Here is a 20,492-nt window from a genome sequence, read left to right as displayed (position 1 = left end):
CTGCTGAACTCCAATGGATACAGGTTTAGTATCTACTCATTAGGTAACAACCCTTCCCAGCTATCAGTTGAATAAATCTTCTCTGACTACATCAAAGTAGCTGAAACCTTTGCCAAGCACAGGAAGTGAGATTCAATCCCACATCTCCAGAGAGGGTGGAAACCGTGCCCAATACATCACACTGCTTGCACACACTACCACAACAACTCTAAATTCCACTAGCTAGTGGACTTTGAACCAACATTCTCCCACAGAAATAGCCTGATTAATGGCCACATTTACTTGAGTAATTGGTGATCTGTCAGTTTGTACCAGACAAAGGTCAGCAGTGGTGCTGAAGGCAATGCCAGTGAATGAAGGAGTGGGAATGCTCTTCTTCACTCCCTAAAAATGTCAGGGCATGTTGTCATCCTACACCCATCCATCTCCACCACCCTGTACAGTGCTCCCTCCTGGGAAGAAGGCATGCCCTGCTGGCCAACTCTAGAGAGAATCACAGAATGATTGCAGCGTAGAAGGAGTCCATTAAGCCCACTGCATCTGCACAATGTCTCCAAATTAATGACACAGCCGTACTCCTGCCTTTCCCCCATAATCCAGCACATGATATTTTTTTTCAAATAATTATCTAATGTTAAAGGCTGACTTCTTACCTTCCCTCTGGGAAATTGGTGACTACTGTAAGATTGTTCAGGAGTGACTCTGGAGCAGATCCTTGCAACCACGAACCTTTATTAAACAATGTACAATATTTACAAAGGTACATAGGAAGGAGCATTCAGAGAACCTGGCTGCCTAGGTCATAGTATCAGAGATAATGGGAACTGCAGATGCTGGAGAATTCCAAGATAATAAAATGTGAGGCTGGATGAACACAGCAGGCCAAGCAGCATCTCAGGAGCACAAAAGCTGACGTTTCGGGCCTAGACCCTTCATCAGAGAGCTCTCTGATGAAGGGTCTAGGCCCGAAACGTCAGCTTTTGTGCTCCTGAGATGCTGCTTGGCCTGCTGTGTTCATCCAGCCTCACATTTTATTGCCTAGGTCATAGCTCTATTTGTACTGATGCAGTTGGCATCACTGATAATATATGCTATTCATTCGCATAAAAAGATTTAACCATTATCTTAGAGTGAACGTCAGCCAAATGTTCATTCGACATTTGCAGTTTAACATAAGAACTAGGAGCGGGAGTAGGCAATTAAGCCGTTCGAACCTGAACTTCCATTTAATACAATCATGTCTGATTGCATTTCAGCCTCAAATCCACTTTCTTTCCCACTCCCCATAATCTTTGAACCTAACTAGTTAAAAATCTATCTCTTCCTTGAATCTCTTCATTGTTCCTGTGTCCACCACCCTCTGGGGTGGTGAGCTACACAGAATCCATGACACTTTGACAGAAGTAATTTCTTCTCATCTCTATGTTAAACAACACTATAGGAGCAGAATTGGGCCATTTGGCCCATTGAGTCTGCTCTGCCATTCGATCATGATTAATAAGTTTCTCAACCCCATTTGCCTGCCTTGTCTGTGTAACCTTTGCTTCCCTTAGCCTAAAAATACAAACTCTCATTCTAAATAGCCCTACAAGGAGAAATATCCACTCTACATCCACCTTAAAGGAAAGCCAATTTTTGGCAGATATGAAAATCCATTCTCTCCCATATCAGGCCTTGAAAAACTGCACTCTGCTGCAGCTACAGAAACAACCCATTGGGGCATCTGCATACCACCTCACTCTCCTCATTGTCATTGATAGAAGATACACTCTAAACCTCAAAATGTAGTTTAAAAATGTTTACTATTTAGTCAAACATGAGGCAACGTCTAGTTAGAGCACCTTTCAGATCTTCAGTTATTTTCACCCAAACCACTTGGCATTTTCTGCTCAACTAGAAACAAAAGGAAGTTTAGCAAGTCATTTTAGCAGCTTTGTCTGTTTATTATTTTTCAAAACAGGCAAGGTTCCATTCAATTTCAGATACCAGGTTCAGTTGTCCACTTTTATAGATATTTTCTAGATATCTGTTTTATAGATATAGTTATTACACATCTCTGGAGCAGGTGGGATTTGAACCTGGGCTTCCTGGTCTAGACCTGGGGATACTACAATTGTGCCACAAGAGATACCCCACTGTCCACTTTTACATAGGTAATTGTATGGTCCTACTTAGATAACGGAACAAATGGTTTACATTACTATACACAGAAACAGAAAATTCTGGAAAAACTCAGCAGATATGGCAACATCTGTGGAAAGAGAACCAGAACTCATGGTTTAGGAGTCCGGGTGGGATGCTTTTCAGAGACTTGGTGCAGACTCGATGGGCCAAATGGTCTCTTACTGCACGTAGGGATTTTCTGATTCTATGATTTGAGCCCAGTGACCCTTTCTCAGACATGTTCTGAAGTAAGGTCACGGTACTGGGAGTGTTCACTCTTTTGTCTCTACAGATGTTGCTAGACCTGCTGAGTTTCTCCAGCACTTACTGTTTTTGGTTTCTGATTTCTTGCATCTAATGTTCTTTGTTTTTAATTAAATGTCTCATACTCCTTCATGCAGAATTGAGGGAAAGCCCTCTGAATGGATCATGGTGGGGGTAACTTTATTTTCCTTTGAGCCCAACATAGTATGGAGTCTCCAGCTTTGATGAATACCCAGCCTGCCTTCATTGAGCTAGCAGCCTGGCAAAGAGGACACTCATGTTGCCGGCAAGACAGTGACAAGCCCAAAAATAAATTTGCTAAAATTTGGGCCATCCCTGAAATCAATAGCCGCTTCACATCCTAGCAGGATTGCATCAGGCTACTGTCATGATATTGCTCCCTCCATTATTACCAGCCTACCAACAACCTCCCAACCTGTCACCACAGGTCAAGAAAATTCTGCCCTCATTTCCTGCGATATAGAGCCACACCCAGCACAAGCCAAGAGCATCCAGGCAGGAAAGAATGAGTCATCCGCAGAGCACTGTTGCACCTGCTTCTGGATAGTTGCAAAGCTCTGCCACCTATCCATATATTAAACAAAAGGCTTCCGTCAAATAAGTGGAGCTATAGGACAAAAACCTTAAAATTCAGTCCAATAATCATGAACAAAATGATGACTGACATTTTTTGCAAAAAAAATTACTGCTTCCTAATGCAATCTGCAATAATGGTCCAAGTTGGGAAGTTAAATCATTCAATCGCGTGAAACAAGACTGGTGAGAATATATCAAATAAGAGATAAGCTGTGTTATGTGATTTGGAATAGAAGCTTTTCTCATGACTAAAGCAACTGAAGTATTGTTTAAGTGAGTCAAAATTCAGCACAACTGCTTTCCATCAGTAACTGGTAAAAGCTGCAAGGAAAACAAATGGCTGGTTCTAAGAAATACAGCTATACAAGCTAAACTTCACCACAAAACAGAGTAAAATTCCCCTTACTTTGCAAAAGATTGAGTTTACAAGCAAGCAATTGAAATTTGAGGAAAATAAAAGCTCGAGTTTCCTTTGTAAATCACAAGAAACAATGCTGTACCTCAGTAACCTGGCTTCAGTTTCAAACTCTATCAGTACTGCAGAAAAATATTTTTAGAATAAACGTGGTTTGCAATGCTTGATGCTTACATTACCTTTTACCACTTAGGTAAGTGAAACTGATTAGAGTCACTTTGGTTTAAAGGGCATCTTTCATTGCCATTTGAAGAGAATTAGTCTGGTGAAAAGAGAAGTGGTAAATGGCTAAGCTTTATAACCTCTAATTTATTCAATATCAGTATGAGAAATTGATAAAAATTTGTAAGTTTCTTTTTCTGAATGAAATTTGACTTTTTTTTCTTGTTTCAGTGATGTTGAGATTACAATCATGCGGAATGACAAGTTTTGATACACATTTTATCCTGCCAGCATCGAACAGTGTTTGTATTGCAAAGCACTGTTTCCAAAGTCATGCAATTACTTAAGTTTTGTTTCAATATTTTTCTAATTTTTAGTAGGTTAGGTGGACTGGCCATAGGAAATGCAGGGTTACAGGGGTAGGGTTACAAGGGTAGGGTAGGAGGTGAGTCCAGGAGGGGTATGCTTCGGAGAGTCGTTGTGGACTTGTTGGGCTGAATGGCCTGTTTTCACACTGTAGGGATTCTATGAATTCTATGATTCATGAATTTGCACTACAGTTCACATAAAATATTGATTTTTAATACAATAAAAATAATTCACCGGACAACTGTTTCTATATATTACCTATTTAGAGGATAAAGTATTGGTTGTACTGGCAGCTATTTTTTGTTGTGTTGAGAATGAGCTGTGTTGAGTTACAAACTTCATATAATCTGTATGAGGCATTGGAGGGGGTACCAGACTGCAGGAATTCTTCAATCATTTTACCACAGGCTGATTGCCGTTAAGCTTACAAAGAGCTGCTATTGTAAACAGTTTCTATAATCTAAAGCTTGCCAAAACTGACTTTCTACTGTGTATTCAATTTTCTATTTTTCAGTTAGAGCCAGCAACTAATAGCCAAATTATATCAGAGAATTAAAATAACTGAAAACTACAAAGAATATATATTCTATTGTCTAACATTTACTCTGCTATATTTTAGACAACTTAACATACGTCATGTGAAATACACCTTGCAATACAAATGCTATTCACTTGAAGTCTACACTAAATCATTCTCATATGCAACTTTCAACATTCAGCAAACTGTGCCATAATATGAAATTCAGAGCAATTCCTGGCAGACTTGTTTATGTTTTAATCTTGCAACATTAGAGAAGGCAAATTTTAGGTTTTAAAATATAGTCATAGCAGAGCATGCTACTACATCTGATTCATTACTGAACACCAAAAGCCAAACATAACTTTACTTTGAAGGGTATGTGATTATTGTGGATAAGAGGAAAATACACCACATATCCATTTGGACACACTGAGGAGAAAATGACTGACTTAAATCCTATCATAGCTAATGATTGAATGTAATCAAATAAGTTATACTGTATATTTTTAGCTATCCTAAGTTACTCAAACCCACTACTGTTTGTGGTGTGTACCTATTCACAACTGCTCTAGAACTGTTGATGAGTGTTAAATAAAAGAAATCTCAGGTCCATGGATTGGAGCTTTATTGTAATTAATCTATTTATTGTAATTAATTGGAAATTTAAAATATCTGAAACTCATACAGTTCCTCCAAAATAGATCCTGTGCAAAACAAACATCTTGTGATTACACCAATGAAAGTTGGTTACAACTGATAGACATAAGAGCTTGCGTATCAATGCAAAATGTTCATCCAAGAATTCCCAACTGATTGGTAAATATCTTCCATAAGTTTTTTTTTTAAGGTACCTCTTGTTCATGAATTTAACAAATTCTGAAAAATAAACTTATAAAAATTCAGGCACTAGGAGTTGGAAACCAGCTACTCCATGACTAATAGCACTGTGATCCTGGCTGGTGGTAAAATGTTTGCATTGTGTTTACAGCATTTGCTTCTTGCATTTGTTTTTTTGATTTGTTGCAGATAGAAGTAAATTCCAAAGTATGATCTACACACATGTATTGTGTTAGTGTTCTTTTTTGTATGCTCTGTAAATATTTCAAAACAATTATTAAGGAGTAATTTTATGGGTTGCTTGTTGAAAGCCTTTTAATAGTCTGACCATCATGGGCAGTATGCCCAAAGTTTCAATATGTGTTGACACTGAGCCAGGCTCCCAGCACCACAACAATTTTGCAAAGATCGCCCCTTCCCACCGTGGGCTACATAAATTTATCTTTTCTAGTTGTCACCATTAAGTAAAATCCTAAATCCTTTGCAATGGGAGATGCAATTACTAAAAGATTTATAACTCATCCAATATTCTCTGAAATGAACCACAGACTTGTAGCAATTCTAATTTTTCAAAACAAACTTCCAGTATTCTTCTGGTGCTCACTGTATACATTGATTAAATGAAAAAAATAATTTTTAGACTAAGCTCTTGGAATTTAGAAAAAAATAGATTAAAGTATCTCAACAGTTCATAGTTTTTGAGAAGTTTTGGGCCCAGATATTGTGCATCACTGAATTTAAAAAGAAATGGGCTACTTTTAACGTTCAATGAAACAAAAAATGTTTGAATTGTTAAACAGATTTATTTCCAATTTCAAGCACTCAGTGTCAGCATCAAGCTCTTCCAGGTCATATAACTAATCTATCATTACCCTATTCTTTAAGAAAAGAGCATTGACTGCATTGTTTCCAACACAAGCCATCATGTGGCCTCTCTATTTGATTGGCAAATCAGTGCCGGCTTAATGCTGCAGGTCCATGTCTAATGGGAACATTGACGTGAAACGTGAATTGTTGGTTGACTCAGCAATAGTAACATTTTGCATTTATACATCTTAGTAAAGCACTCCAAAGTGATTCACAAAATCATTATCAAACAAAATTTGACTCCAAATCACATGAAGAGACAGGTGAGGTAAGGGATAGGTTTTAATGATCATCATAACTGAAGAGAGGCGAGGAGTTATGGGGGAGAATTCCAAGGCCTGGGGAGGCAGCCGAAGGTACAGCTAATAATGGCAAAGTGATTAATGTTGGTGATGTATTAGACATGGAATTGAGGTGGGATGTTGAATCACAGGACTCCATCAGATGGCCTGATTGTGGAGCTGGATTGTATTGGTGGACTATGAGACTGGAGGTTAGAGTTAAGGGTGGATGTATCAGATGTCAGAAATGGGGTCCAGACTAGGAGGTTGGAGATTTGCTTCACATTTATATAAGCTGGACATTTTGCTCCAAGTGTTCTGGGTTTTTTTTTCCTCAGAGGGTGGTGATTTTACTGGCTAGCTTACAGCAAACAAATGTTGCAGCCAGAACAAGTAGTTAGCTTCAGATCTTTAATTTGCTTACAAAAAGAATACCATTCTTTTCAGGATAGGGTGAAGGACAGTCTTTGTTTGTCCCAATCTAACACTTAAGTGTCTACATATCCTGGCTGCCATTTTGGACACTTAGGACCTAGTCCTTGAATCCTGGCAACAAAAAACGTTTTCCATTCTCAGAGCTTTATTAAAATTTAGTTACTTATTGAACGTTATGTTCAAATTAGCTTCAAGGAACAATTCCAACAAAAGTGGGTTAGTTATTCTGCAGATTACTGAAAATAGGCACAAAATTGGAATGACATCAGCCATCATTAACACAAAAAAGCATCTAGGTCCAAATATGAGCTAATTATAAATAGAGCATTGCAAGCAAACAACAGTCAGCTAACATGTAACTCCCACAAACATAATGCAGTACTTTATTGCAACATTTTTAAATATAGTCACTGAGTAGTGTAGGTGTGTATTTAAGAAAGATGTTAGTGATAATTAATGGATGCTAATCTAGTGCACACAATGCTAGCATTTTGAGTATATGCCTGTGTATACTTGAATAAAGTGCAGTATTAGCTTTGCTCTTCTCCTGAGTCCCATCAAACAACTCTTCCATAACTATGTGAGAAGCAGTCGTGAAACTCACATCTATTTCGATAACCAATCTCAAACTTCCAATGTTAGCTTCCTTCTCACCAACTTGCAATTATTAGCAATAATCTATTATTGTACCAGAATGGTACTTAAGTATCTTTCATGAATCTTTCATAAAGATGATAACAAATTATTGCAGGTGGAAGATTTTTAAACTATTTTTGATCAAAATAAAATGTACTTTGGACTCTAAACCCCAAGCTGCCCCTTTCCCTCCCTCTTTTGAGAAGCAGTCCTATTATGCTATAGTTTAAATAGACAGCTATTTCTTACAGGTTTTCAGCAAACAACAGTCGAAGCTTAGAGCTTAATGGCTATAATACTCGGCTTTTCATGCAAGGTTAGCGGAAACACAACCTGTAAGCCTGCACACACTCTTACGGCTGTTCTCTTAATTCATCCAGTGATGAATTAACATATATGTTGTTCAAGTTGTGAGCACAGACATTGTTTTCCTGGTAGGATCTTTTTATCATGATGAACTTTCCCTGACTAAATTTATATATTTTACTGATTAAAAGAGCCGTGCTTTCTTCTTCATTTCATTTCTCTTCCACAGTGCTAGACGATTAAATTCTTCTATGGTTAAACCAAACACCCGATAGAATTCGTCTGGAGACAAGTGCCGCTGGAAAAGAAATACATATTACTTACAGTAATAAAGTTATATAAAGGGAGAAAGAATATTTCTTTACAATTATTAGAATTAACAATCAATAAATAATAAATCAATTTTAAATGAAATGGTAATTCTATTCAAAACGAATCTGATGATGAGTCACATAATTTGGCAATAATCTGTGTTACTCTTACACAGGAACAAATCTGCTGTGCATTTCCAGCAATTCCTACTTTGATCAAAAAGAAACCAAAGCACTGTGGATTCTGGAAATCAGAAACAATAACTGAAATTGCTGGAAAAACTCAGCAGGTCTGGCAGCGTCTGTGGACAGTTAACATTTCAGGTCCGATGACTCTTCCTCAGAACTGATTTTAGCTAGGAAAAGGTTGGTATAGATGCTGAAAATCAGGTGTGTGTGTGGGTTGGGGGGGGGGTGGAATAGTGGAAATGAAACACAGAAAGAGATAAACACAGTTGGCCAGACAAAGGAATGAGTAAAGGTCAGGCTGGGATTATCAACAATTGCTAATGGAGACCACTTGTAGTTGACAATGTAATTTTTCTGGTAGCAGCCCATGTGATAACAAGAAAAACTGAAAGAACAACAGATGCTGTAAGTCAGGGACAAAAACAAGTTGCTGAAAAAGCTCACCAGATTTAGCAGTCGTTGTGAAGAAAAATCTGAATTATCATTTTGGTCCAGTGACCCTTCCTCAGAACATATGGTAGCTGGGAAAGGGTTAGTTTATATGCAGATGATAGGGTGGTGGGAGAATGCCAATTGTTTACTCCTTACCCTCCCACCACCCAATCTTCTGGAATATACACCAACATTTTCCTAGCTACCATCAGTTCTGAGGAAGGGTCACTGGACCTGAAACCTCCCGAGCCTCTCCAGAAATTTCTGTTTTTGCATATAACAATGTTTGGTGTGTGGGGAATGGGATAAGGTCATGGGAGAAGTTGCTCCTACCATAAAATTGTTTAACTAGACATTCAATCTGCAGGGTTCCCAAGCTGAAAATGAGATTCTGTTCTTCCAGCTTGTGCTGAGGTTCACTGGAGCAATGCAGCAAACCTGAGACAGAGATGTTGGCCACAGTGGCATGTGGAAGTGGCAGGCAACAGCAAGCTCAAGGTAATTTTTGCACACATTACTTAGGTGTTCTGCAAAGCAGTTGCCCAGTCTGTGTCTCTCATGTCCTTACCCCAATCCTCACACACCCAGCCTTATCATCACATGGGTTGCTACCACAAACAACTCATTGTCAGCCACTAATGGTCCCCATTAGCAGCTATTCATTTTCCCACGCTGATCTTTACACATTTTGCCCAACTGTTTTTCTCCCTTTCTGGGCTCCATGTTCACCTATTGTTTACTCCTTCATCTCCAGTACATATACCAACCTTTTGCTACAATCAGATCTGAAAAAGGATCACTGGACCTGACACATTAACTCTGCTTTCTCTCCATGGATGCTGCCAGACCTGAGAGTTTTTCTAGCAATTTCTGCTTTAATCCTTACTTTGATGTTGCTTTATATTTCTTAACCTTTATGTTGAATTTAGAAATAGTGAACAACTATTAGAAGTCACTAATTATAAACCTTTCCTGATTAAAAGTTTCTCCTAGGAACTATTCAAGAGGATAATCTCTCTTGATGAAAATGCATGAATACTGTACCTGCAGTGACAGTATATTACAGGGAAAAAAACACTTCTTCCAAAATGTCGTAATAGTTGAGATAATTTTCATCATCACCACGTGGACAGGAACTGGCAGGCTGGGGTCATTATGGAAGCTACCTGATCAAAAATCGGATGAGATCCATTCCACCAGTTAACTAATCACTAATTGCTCTCCACTTGGTTAACTCACTGATTGAGATGGCAGCAAACCTACCCGTGCAGCTGCAACTTGAAAGCAATGTTACAAATGTACAATCCAGCATTATCGGCTTTAAAGAAAAATGTGACTGAAGAACATTTCTGCTTTAAAAGTCTGAATATTGGAACTTAAATTTTAACAAGGTTTCTTTAAGATGGAGGCCAATATCAGGCTGTATCTATCACAGTGAACTACTTTCAAAGCATCCTGAACTTTGTCTCAGTTTCAAAGAATGAAAGAAAAACTTCTGAACATTGAGCAATGAGCAACACATGGGTCCTTCTGAATTTAAAATTGACAACCAAGGCATGTGAAAAGCTGATTGCTTCAGCTCCTTTTTAGTCACTCACAGAAAGTTTTAGCATTTATTTCCCATCCTCATTGACCTTTGAACTGAGTGACTTGCTAGGCAATTAAGAGTCAACTACAGACCAGGTAAGAATGCCAAACTTCTTTCTTTAAAAAGAAAATTAATCTACCAGATGGGCTTTTATGACAATTGGTAGTAATTTCATTTTTGCTTTTAGTCTACTTTTTAATTCCAAATTTTTATTGAATTTAAATTGAACCATCTGCCACAGTGGGATTCAAAACCCTGCCAGCAAAGCATCAGCTAGGTCCAGTGACATTACCACTACGCTACTGCCTCCACTTGAACATAATATAGTCTATCCCAAAATCTAACCAGCTCCATAACTGGATAGATGACTCATTAGTCTGGAGCAGACACTTTTTAAAAGTTGAAACCATATAAAACTGATATATAGCCATCAATCATGTCATCATATAGACTACACAGCAGAATTCCAAGTAGTCTGTGAGAAACAACCTTAGAGGGGAGTTTTGACTAAGGGAAGAACAAAGTAATAATGTATATTGAGAAACAAATGCTGTTCTGTTGAAGATATTCAGTCAGAAAGTATCAAAACCACAGAAACTAATCAAAGAGTCATACAGCACAGAAACAGATCCTTCGGTCTAACTCATCCACACTGATTGTAGATCCCATTCTAATCTAATCCCATTTGCCAGCGTTTGGTCCATATCCCTCTGAACCCTTTCTACTTATTAACCATCCAGATGCCTCTTAAATATTGTAATTGCACTCATCTCCACCACTTCTTCTGGCAGTTTGTTCCATACATGCACCACCCCTCTGTGTTAAAAGTTTACCCCTCAGGTCCTTTTTAAATCTCTCCCCCCTCACATTAGAACAAGGTCCTCTAGTTTTGGTCTCCCCACCCCTGGGAAAATAAACTTGGTCATTCATCCCTTCCATGCTCCTCATGATTTTACAAACCTCTGTGAGGACACCCCTCAGCCTCCGATGCTCCAGGGGAAAAAAGCCCTCAGCCTCTCCTTATAACAACTCTCCAATCCCAGCAACATCCTTGCAAATCTTTTCCGCACCCTGTCAAGTTCAATAATATCCTTCCTATGGAAAGACAAACAGAGGGAATTTTGTTTCCCTCACAAACTCCATTGTCTCGGGATCCTACTTGCCTAAAATAACAGTGCCTGTTGAATTGCTGAAGCCATCACAGTTGCTGGGTCAGACTTCAAGTGTGTCAACTTCGTCACTTCAGTAACAAGGGAGCTCAATCAACAGGCCCATAAAGTATGCCACAGAGATTTACAAAAATACAACAACACGAGCAACAATTAGCCATTCAGCCACTCGAACCGGTCCTGCCGTTCAGTAACATCATGGTTGAATGGCTGATATAATTATAAACTTGAATCTGTATACTCACTTAGCCTGATAATCTTTTAACTCCTTACTTAAGATACTTACTTACTCCTTACTATCTACTTCTGCCTTAAAAAAAATTCAATGAGTCTGCTTCCACCAACTTTTCAGTGAGTGTTCCAAAGATTTGGGACCCTCAGAAAGAGAGAAAAAAATTAACCTAATCTCTGTTTAAATCGGTCACCTCTTGATTTTTAAACAATGAAGCCTAGTTCTAGAGAAAATGTTTGTTCAACATTTAATCCGTCAAGGCTCTTTAGGATTTTGTTTTAGTCAAGTCATGTCTTACTCTTCCAAACAGCAGCAGATATAAGCTTAGCCTGTCCAATGTTTCCTCATAAGATAACCTACCCATTCCAGATATTACATGAGTAAACATTCTCTGAAATACCTCCAACACATTTGTATCCTTCCTTAAATGAGGAGACGATTGCTGAGGCATAACCTCCCTACTTTTGTATCCAACTTCCCTTGCAATAAATAATATTAGCTTTCCAAATTACTTCTTAATATGCACACTAACTTTTTGTGATAGCATAAACACAACCAGATCCCTCTGAGTCTCAGACCTCTACAATCTCACACCATTTAAATAATATGCTTTTTTTATTCTTCCTGCCAAAAAGGGCAACTTTATGTTTTCCCATGTCATTGCCCACTTAACTAATCAATATATTTTTGTAACCTCTTTCTGTTCTCCTCGCAGTTGACTTTTCTACCTGTTAAGTGTTTTCAGCAAATTTCCTTCACCATTCCTTCTGTCTGTTCAACAAGTTCATTTCCATAAATGATAAACAATTGAAGTTTAATTGAACAATTGAATTCACAGCACTGGTCCCTCTGGCACATGATTCATTATAGTTTGGCAAAATGAAAATAACCTATTTACACCTAACCTCTGCTTCATGTTGGCAAGCTAATCTTCTATCCATGTCAATACGCTATTCTCCTCTGAGATTTTTAATGTATTTAAATGAAGGCAATTATAATGGCCGTTTTTTATTTATCTTCTACAATAACCTTTAATATTTCCACCTTATCAAATGCCTTCCAGAAATTTAAACACCGTACAACTACAGGTTTTCCTTACTTGAGAAGGGATGTACTGGCGCTGGAGGGGGTGCAGAGGAGGTTCACTCAGTTGATTCTGGAGTTGAGAGGGTTGACTTATGAGGGAAGATTGAGTAGACCTGGACTATACTTATTGGAATTTAAAAGAATAAGATATGGAATTTCCTGCCCACTGAAGCAATTTAGGCTACCTGGTTCAAAGTTTTTAAGGAGAAGATAGGAGGATTTTTGAACAGTAAAGGAATTAAGGGTTATGGTGAGTGGGCAGGTAAGTGGAGCTGAGTCTGCGAAAAGGTCGGCCATGACTTTATTGAATGGCATAGCGGGCTCAACAGGCTAGATGGCTTACTCCTGCTCCTACTTCTTATGTTCTTATGTTTCTCCCTTGCTCCCATTTCCTGATTTAATGCTGCTCTGGAATGTTACTTGTATCCTCTATAGTGAAGGCAGATGCAAAATACCTATGAAATCCACCTGTCATTTCCTTATTTTCCAATATTAATTCTCTAGTCTCACTTTCTATAGGTCTATTGGGATGGCACGGTGGCTCAGTGGTTAGCACTGCAGCCTCACAGCACCAGGGACCCAGGTTCAATTTCAGCCTTGGGTAACTGTCTGTGCAGAGTTTGCACATTCTCCCCATGTCTGCGTGAATTTCCTCCCACAGTCCAAAGATGTGCAGGCTAGGTGGATCAGTCATGCTAAATTGCCCACAGTGTTCAGGGGTGTGTGGGTTATAGGGGGATGGGATGCTCCAAGGGGCAGTGTGGACTTGTTGAGCCGAAGGGCCTGTTTCCACACTGTAGGGAATCTAATCTAAAAATACTCATTTTGTAAACTCTTTTCTTTAAGAATTTACTGAAACTCTTGTAATCTGTTTTCACATTTTTAGTTATCTTTCTCTTGTACTCTATTTTATCTCCACCTTATTAACTTTTCTGTCTCTGTCTTCATTCTTTGCTTTTCGTTATATTCTCTCCAATTTTAAGGCCTGCCACCTGTCTTTGCAAAATGATATTCTTGATCTTTTGGTTTGATTCGATCTTTAATGTTGCTAGTTAACTATAGACCATCAGACTGTCCTTTGCAATTTTGCTTACTTGTTGGAATGTATCTTTTCTATTCTGAATATTCCCTTCAGTGCCTGCGACTGAATCTCTATTGATGTATCCTTTAACAGAAGTTGCCAATTTGCCTTAGCTCTGATTTCATGCCATTATAATTGTCTTCATTTAAATATATTAAAAAGTCTTGAATCTATTCCTCCCACCCTCAAAACAAATGTAAAATTCAATTATATTGTGATGACAGTTACCTGAAAAAGCCTACACTATGAGACCATTAATAAATCCTACCTCTTTGTACAATCAAGTCTAGTAGAGCCCGATCTTTCATTGGCTCCAGAACATATCATTCGAAGGAACTAACCTGAAGACAGCCTACGAACTCCTTGTCTAGGCTACATTTACTCACCTGACTTTTCCTGTCAATATCTACATTAAAATGTGCCAGGATTATCACCACGCTTTCTTGACAAACACTCATTATTTTCTCCTTTATCTCCACCCCAATGGTTACTGTAAGGGGGCCACACTCTACTCCCACAAGTGACCTTTTGCTTTTATCAGTTTTTCAATTCTCCCTGACTGTTTCCACATTTCAATTCCCTGAACTAGGGTCATCCCTCTCTGTAATCATTTCTCGCTACAAATACAACAATTATCTGTCGGAGCTACCCCTCCAATATTCCAACTTTCTTATCGTTCTTAAGTGTTTTGTATGCTTCAAGATTCAAGTCCAAATCATGGGACATTCTTCTGGTAAGTATTCTTTTAACTTTATCTATAATTGTTTTAACCTTGCGTCCTGCAGTTTCTTATGAATAACTTAGTCTCTTTGTACATCATGAACATTCGGGAATAGCTTGTAATAACAAACCTTTTGTCTGTTTAAATGGATGCTTGACTGCTAGACTACTTGAACCTGAAACATTACAAATTTTTAAAAAGGGTTGTTTGATCTACAGTGCACTAGTCACATGGTAAACATGTTTGGTTTTCATGACAGCAACCTGCAACTTCTAGAAGGAAGAGTTTGCGTTTTCTATTGATGTTTGGGGAAAGTATCCTCAGCTGTAACGGTGAACACTTAAATGCTCTTTACCTTGTATGCATAATCATAGTGCAATGGACCATGGATCAGATGTCCCAGACCTGTCAATTAAGAGACGTTTACCTGAAAAAAAAAGAACTGCAGCTGCTGGAGGTCTGAAACGAAACAAAATATGCTAGAGGAACTCAGCAGGACTGGCAGCATTTGTAGCTGGAAAAACAGATTAATGTTTTGAATCCAGTGATCCTTCATCTGAACTGAAAATAGGAGGGAAAGGGTGGCATTTATCCCAGGTGAGGCAGTGATTTAGCTCAAAAACATTCAATCTAGTTTACGGCATTTGCTGCTCACAATGTGCTCTCCTGTACCTTGGAGTGAAATTTTCTAGTAGCGTGACTTCACCTAGAGACCTGTATTCTTTGATGCAGCTTGATGGTGCTAATAGAGCCAAGAAGCAACAACTTAGAGGTGTCCCTTCCTGTTGTGGATCACAGTGGCCAGACAATTTCATTAGCAGCAAAGGAGGTGGTTGCGGAATATACCACCAGGCTTGTTCCCACAACTTGGCCGCAGTGCAGGAAACAATGCAGCTAACCTCACCATAATTGCCAAAGTAAGATTCTTTTTCACATTAATCAGTTTCTGATCAACCTTACACGACCTTACTTTAGTTCTAACACACACAAAGACTTCCGCTTCCTTTTTCTCTCCTTCAATCACATTGGGATGGATCACTGCCTCTCTTTCTGCTTGTATTCAGATACTCAAGTCAAAAGCTGCTGTTTCCTTTCATGCACAACTATCAAACTGCTTCAGACATGTTCCAACCCCTACCACTGGATACAGACAACTTGTTTCCATTCTTCTTGCAGTAGATGGCACTCTACAGCAAGGAGAGCACAAAAATAAAGTGGAGGACATCCTGTGTCTATGTGTAACTTGGCACCAACAAAGAGCCACTATCAACATCGCTGGAAAAAGGCAAGTGAAGAACTGAAGATGGTCACTACAGCCATTTTGGGCATTTTCCCTCCTTTTGTTCTTTTTGTTGAAATTTTTCACTTACATTTTCAACATGACATCCTAACAATGCCACTTGAATATTCTCCCTTCCTTCATCAAAATATGTCAGCTGCAAAAACTATAAATAGCTTCAATTAAATTTTATAAAACTTCTGGTTGTTAGTATGGAAGAGCATTCCTTACCATTTCAACAAATCTGTCAGAATGCCATGATATTTATGGGGAGGTAGGGAGGGAAATGGGTGTGTCCGTCAACAGCTGTGTAACTAGGAAATTAGAGCTAGGAGACAGGTCACACTGGAGTGCAGGCATTAGGTTTTGAGGGAGAAGGGGGATGGAGAAAGGTTGGCAGAGAACGGTGGGATTGCAGGGGAGGAACAATACTGTAGAAGAAAAGAAAATGTTGGCTGCAGGAGGTGCTGTTGGGAGGGACCCTAGAGAAGAGAGGGATGGATAAGAGGATCTGAAGCACAATCATCGGTCTTGGGCAATGGAAAAGACGTCACTTTTGGAAAAAAAATCATGTTTAAGTGAAATTGCAGGATCCTGGGCAGAAAGGGCAGTGCTGGCTCAGAGCGTGGTGAAGAGATAACAGCAAGAAAGAAATCTCATACAACCTAAAGAAGATGGTTGTACTCTTATTGGACCCATGTTCAAACCTTCCATTGAACATGTTCTAAATCATATAAACTTGGTAATAATAGGCATCAAGTTAACACCAGACAGAAATAAAGGTAATTAAGCAGCTATGTATAGCTTTTCACCATGATTTTTACAAGCAAAGCTTTAACCAATATTTCTTTATTAAGTCCGATCAATATGCCATGTGTATTTAGCACTAATCTATTCTTAAGCAAATCTCCGCTCTTCCTGATTTCTTCTTCAATCAGCAACCAAGAAAATTCAGAAGGAAAATGGAATGTATTAAAATAAGTTGTTCCTGGAGATGACGCAATGCTGATTGCACGGTTTCTTGATCAGGAGAAGACCTTTAAATAATCTTACCCGTTTCTGCAAAATCTTTGATTTTTAAGTGACAAAATGCTAGCTATATTTATCAATTTCAAAAAGCGTATTGTTCCATGAGGGAAAGAAACTTAATTTTCATGCCTCTTCCACTGGAATTTCACAAGGATCAGTCCTAAAGCTGCACATATATTAATGGTTTGGAGCGGGGAGCAGAGTGTAATACTTCTTAGTTTAATGATGTTATAAAAATAGGTGGACGGGCAGGTTCTGACAAGGGCATGTGGAATCCAAAAAGGATGCACATAGGTTGATTCAGTTGACAAAAACTTTGCAGATGGAGTTTAATGTAGGAAAGTGTGAGGTTTCACACTGGTCGGTAGAATCAAAAGGCATATTTAACTGGTGAGAGACCCCCAATAGAGTACAGTGCTGAGTGACCTGGGTACTTCTGTGTATGAAACACAAGAAAATTAGTATGCAGGTGCAGCAAGTAATTAAGAAAGGAAATGAAAGTTTGGCCTTTATTTCGAGAGTTGGGTGAGGAGGACTGTGTACAGTTTTGGTCCCCATATTTTAAAAAAAAATGGATATACTAGGACAGGAGGCTGCTGAAAAGAGATTTATTAGGCTGATTCTTGGGAGAAATCATTTGATTTATCAAGAACAATTAAATGGGGAAGAACTGGGGTTTGGGGGTGGTGTGGGGGAAGAGTGTTGGTGGTGCTGATCTTATTGAAACATTGAAGATTCTGAGGGGGCTTGACAGGGTAAATGTTTGAAAAGTGTTGCTACTTGTGACAGACTGTAGAATTGAGGGGCTTAATTACCAAATAAGGGGAAGCTCATTTAAAATTGAGGTTAGTGAATTTCTACTCCCAGAGGGTAATGAATGTCTAAACTTCTCAAACAAAGACAGCGAAACAGGCTACAGTATTGAACACACTTAAAGAGGAAGCAGATCAATTTTTTACCTATCAGGGAGTTGATAGCTTTGCTGAGCTAGCATGGCAGATGAGTTGAGGCCTGGGATAGGTCAGCTATGGTCTTGTTGAATGGTAAGACAGGCTTGAGGGCCTGAATGGCTTACTCCTGCTGTAATTTCATATATACGTATGTTCTTGTTTGCTGTTGTTGCATCTGCTTTGTGCTACATGACAAAGCAATTGAAGACTAACTTAACCGTGATGCCCAGAAGGTGGTTAAGCAATATAGTTGCTATGAAGGCAGCTACGTCTTAAGTTCAGCTCAGCAATACACTTGGATTATGTCCTAAACTACATTGTTGGGATAGAGTTTTAAATGTTTTGCATGTGAAGAAAACACTCAACAATCACAAAGCATATACAAGACCACTTCCTCTCTCATTCTCTCTGAAAATCTGTTGCTTCGACATAGATACATATTAAAAGCTGACTTGGCTATTTATTAGAAACACCTCTGTGGGTATGGAATAAGGGCTGGATGGGATTAGTTGTACTTTCTCGCACATCTGTAGAGTTTGCAAGTTCTCTCTGATTAGGCTTGCAATTTGGGCACAGACATTTTCTTGAAGTAATGGAGGGTGGCCAATACCTCTTGAGACCATTCTGCAGTCAGGGGTGTCACCTTCAGGAAGAAAATTGGAAGAGAAAAGGTAAATAAATCTCAACCACAGAAGTTAGCTGTATTGGAAAGATATTCTAAGTTGGGTTTCAAATTAGGCGTCTTTACCGCTGGAGTCACAACATTATGATTTCTGGAGTTAGCAGGTTACTCTAAATATAAAGGCAAAGTTGCGTACCAGAACATAGTGCTGCTCTCTCATTTGCAAAAGAGATGACTGGTGGTAGTTTAATCTTAGGGTCACTATACCTCAGGGAAGGGGACATGTTGAGAAGGAGACTCAGCTGGTGCAGGAATTGAACCCACACTGATAATAGCACCACTCTGCATCATCATCCAGTCAATGAAGCTAACCAAACACCCTGCTGAAATCCCATGGGAAAGAATCCTAATTTTAAATATAACTATCTTCAAAAATAAAAGTTTAAAAGTCTTGTTTGTTATAGTTACTTCAAATCTCTTGCATGCTGATAGGCCATTCGGCCCATCGAGTCCACTCCGCCATTTAATCATGGCTGATGGGCATTTCAACTCCACTTCCCTGCACTCTCCCTGTAGCCCTTAATTCCTTGCAAGATAAAGAATTTATCAATCTCTGTCTTGAAGACATTTAACGTCCCGGCCTCCACTGCACTCCGTGGCACAGGCCCACCACACTCTGGCTGAAGAAATGTCTCCTCATTTCTGTTTTAAATTTACCCCCTCTAATTCTAAGGCTGTGCCCACGGGTCCTAGTCTCCCCGCCTAATGGAAACAACTTCCCACCGTCCACCCTTTCTAAGCCATACATTATCTTGTAAGTTTCTATTAGATTTCCCCTCAACCTTCTAAACTCGAATGAATACAATTCCAGGATCCTCAGCCGTTCATCATACGTTAAACCTACCAGTCCAGGGATCATCTGTGTGAATCTCGGCTGGACACGCTCCAGTGCCAGCATGTCCTTCCTGAGGTGTGGGGCACAAAATTGGACAGAGTGTTCTAAATGAGGCCTAACTAGAGCTTTATAAAGTCTCAGAAGCACATCGCTGCTTATATATTCCAATCCTCTTGAGATAAATGACAATATTACATTCGCTTTCTTAATCACGGACTCTACCCGCAAGTTAACCTTTAGAAAATCCTGGACCAACACTCCCAGATCCCTTTGTACTTCAGCTTTATGAATTTTCTCACCGTTTAGAAAATAGTCCATGCCTGTATTCTTTTTCCCAAAGTGCAAGACCTCACATTTGCTTACGTTGAATTTCATCAGCCTTTTCCTGGACCACTCCCTAAACTGTCTAAATCTTCCTGCAGCCTCCCCACCTCTTCAGTACTACCTGCCTGTCCACCTATCTTCGTATCATTGGCAAACTTCGCCAGAATGCCCCCAGTCCCTTCATCCAGATCATTAACATATAAAGTGAACAGCTGCGGCCCCAAAACTGAACCCTGCGGGACACTACTTGTCACTGGTTGCCATTCCGAAAAAGAGCCTTTTATCCCGACTATCCCAACTCTCTGCCTTCTGTCCGACAGCCAATCCTCAATCCAAGCCAGTAGCTCACCTCGAACACCATGGGCCCTCACCTTACTCAGCAGCCTCCCGTGAGGCACATTATCAAAGGCCTTTTGGAAGTCTAGATAGATAACATCCACTGGATTTCCCTGGTCTAACATACTTGTTACCCCTTCAAAGAATTCCAACAGGTTTTTCAGGCACGACCTCCCCTTACTAAATCCATGTTGACTTGTTCTAATCCGACCCTGCACTTCCAAGAATTTAGAAATCTCATCCTTAACGATGGATTCTAGAATTTTACCAACAACCAAGGTTAGGCTAATCGGCCTATAATTTTCCATCTTTTGTCTTGATCCTTTCTTAAACAAGGGAGTTACAACAGCGATTTTCCAATCATCTGGGACTTTCCCTGACTCCAGTGACTTTTGA

General features: G+C 39.3%; 1 protein-coding gene across 1 annotated transcript in view; it reads right to left on the bottom strand.

The window, feature by feature from the left end:
- Nucleotides 1–1,028: 1,028 nt before the first annotated feature.
- ablim2 (actin binding LIM protein family, member 2) overlaps nt 1,029–20,492 on the bottom strand; it is a 333,460-nt gene continuing 313,996 nt past the window's right edge. Inside the window, exon 22 of the mRNA XM_048533104.2 lies at nt 1,029–8,150. Coding sequence (XP_048389061.1) covers nt 8,037–8,150 — 114 coding nt within the window. The 3' untranslated portion in view covers nt 1,029–8,036. The remainder of the gene's footprint in view (nt 8,151–20,492) is intronic.

Source organism: Stegostoma tigrinum, chromosome 1 (assembly GCF_030684315.1).
Source record: "Stegostoma tigrinum isolate sSteTig4 chromosome 1, sSteTig4.hap1, whole genome shotgun sequence".
Lineage (NCBI taxonomy): Eukaryota > Metazoa > Chordata > Chondrichthyes > Orectolobiformes > Stegostomatidae > Stegostoma > Stegostoma tigrinum.
This window is presented reverse-complemented; position numbering and strand designations above follow the sequence as displayed.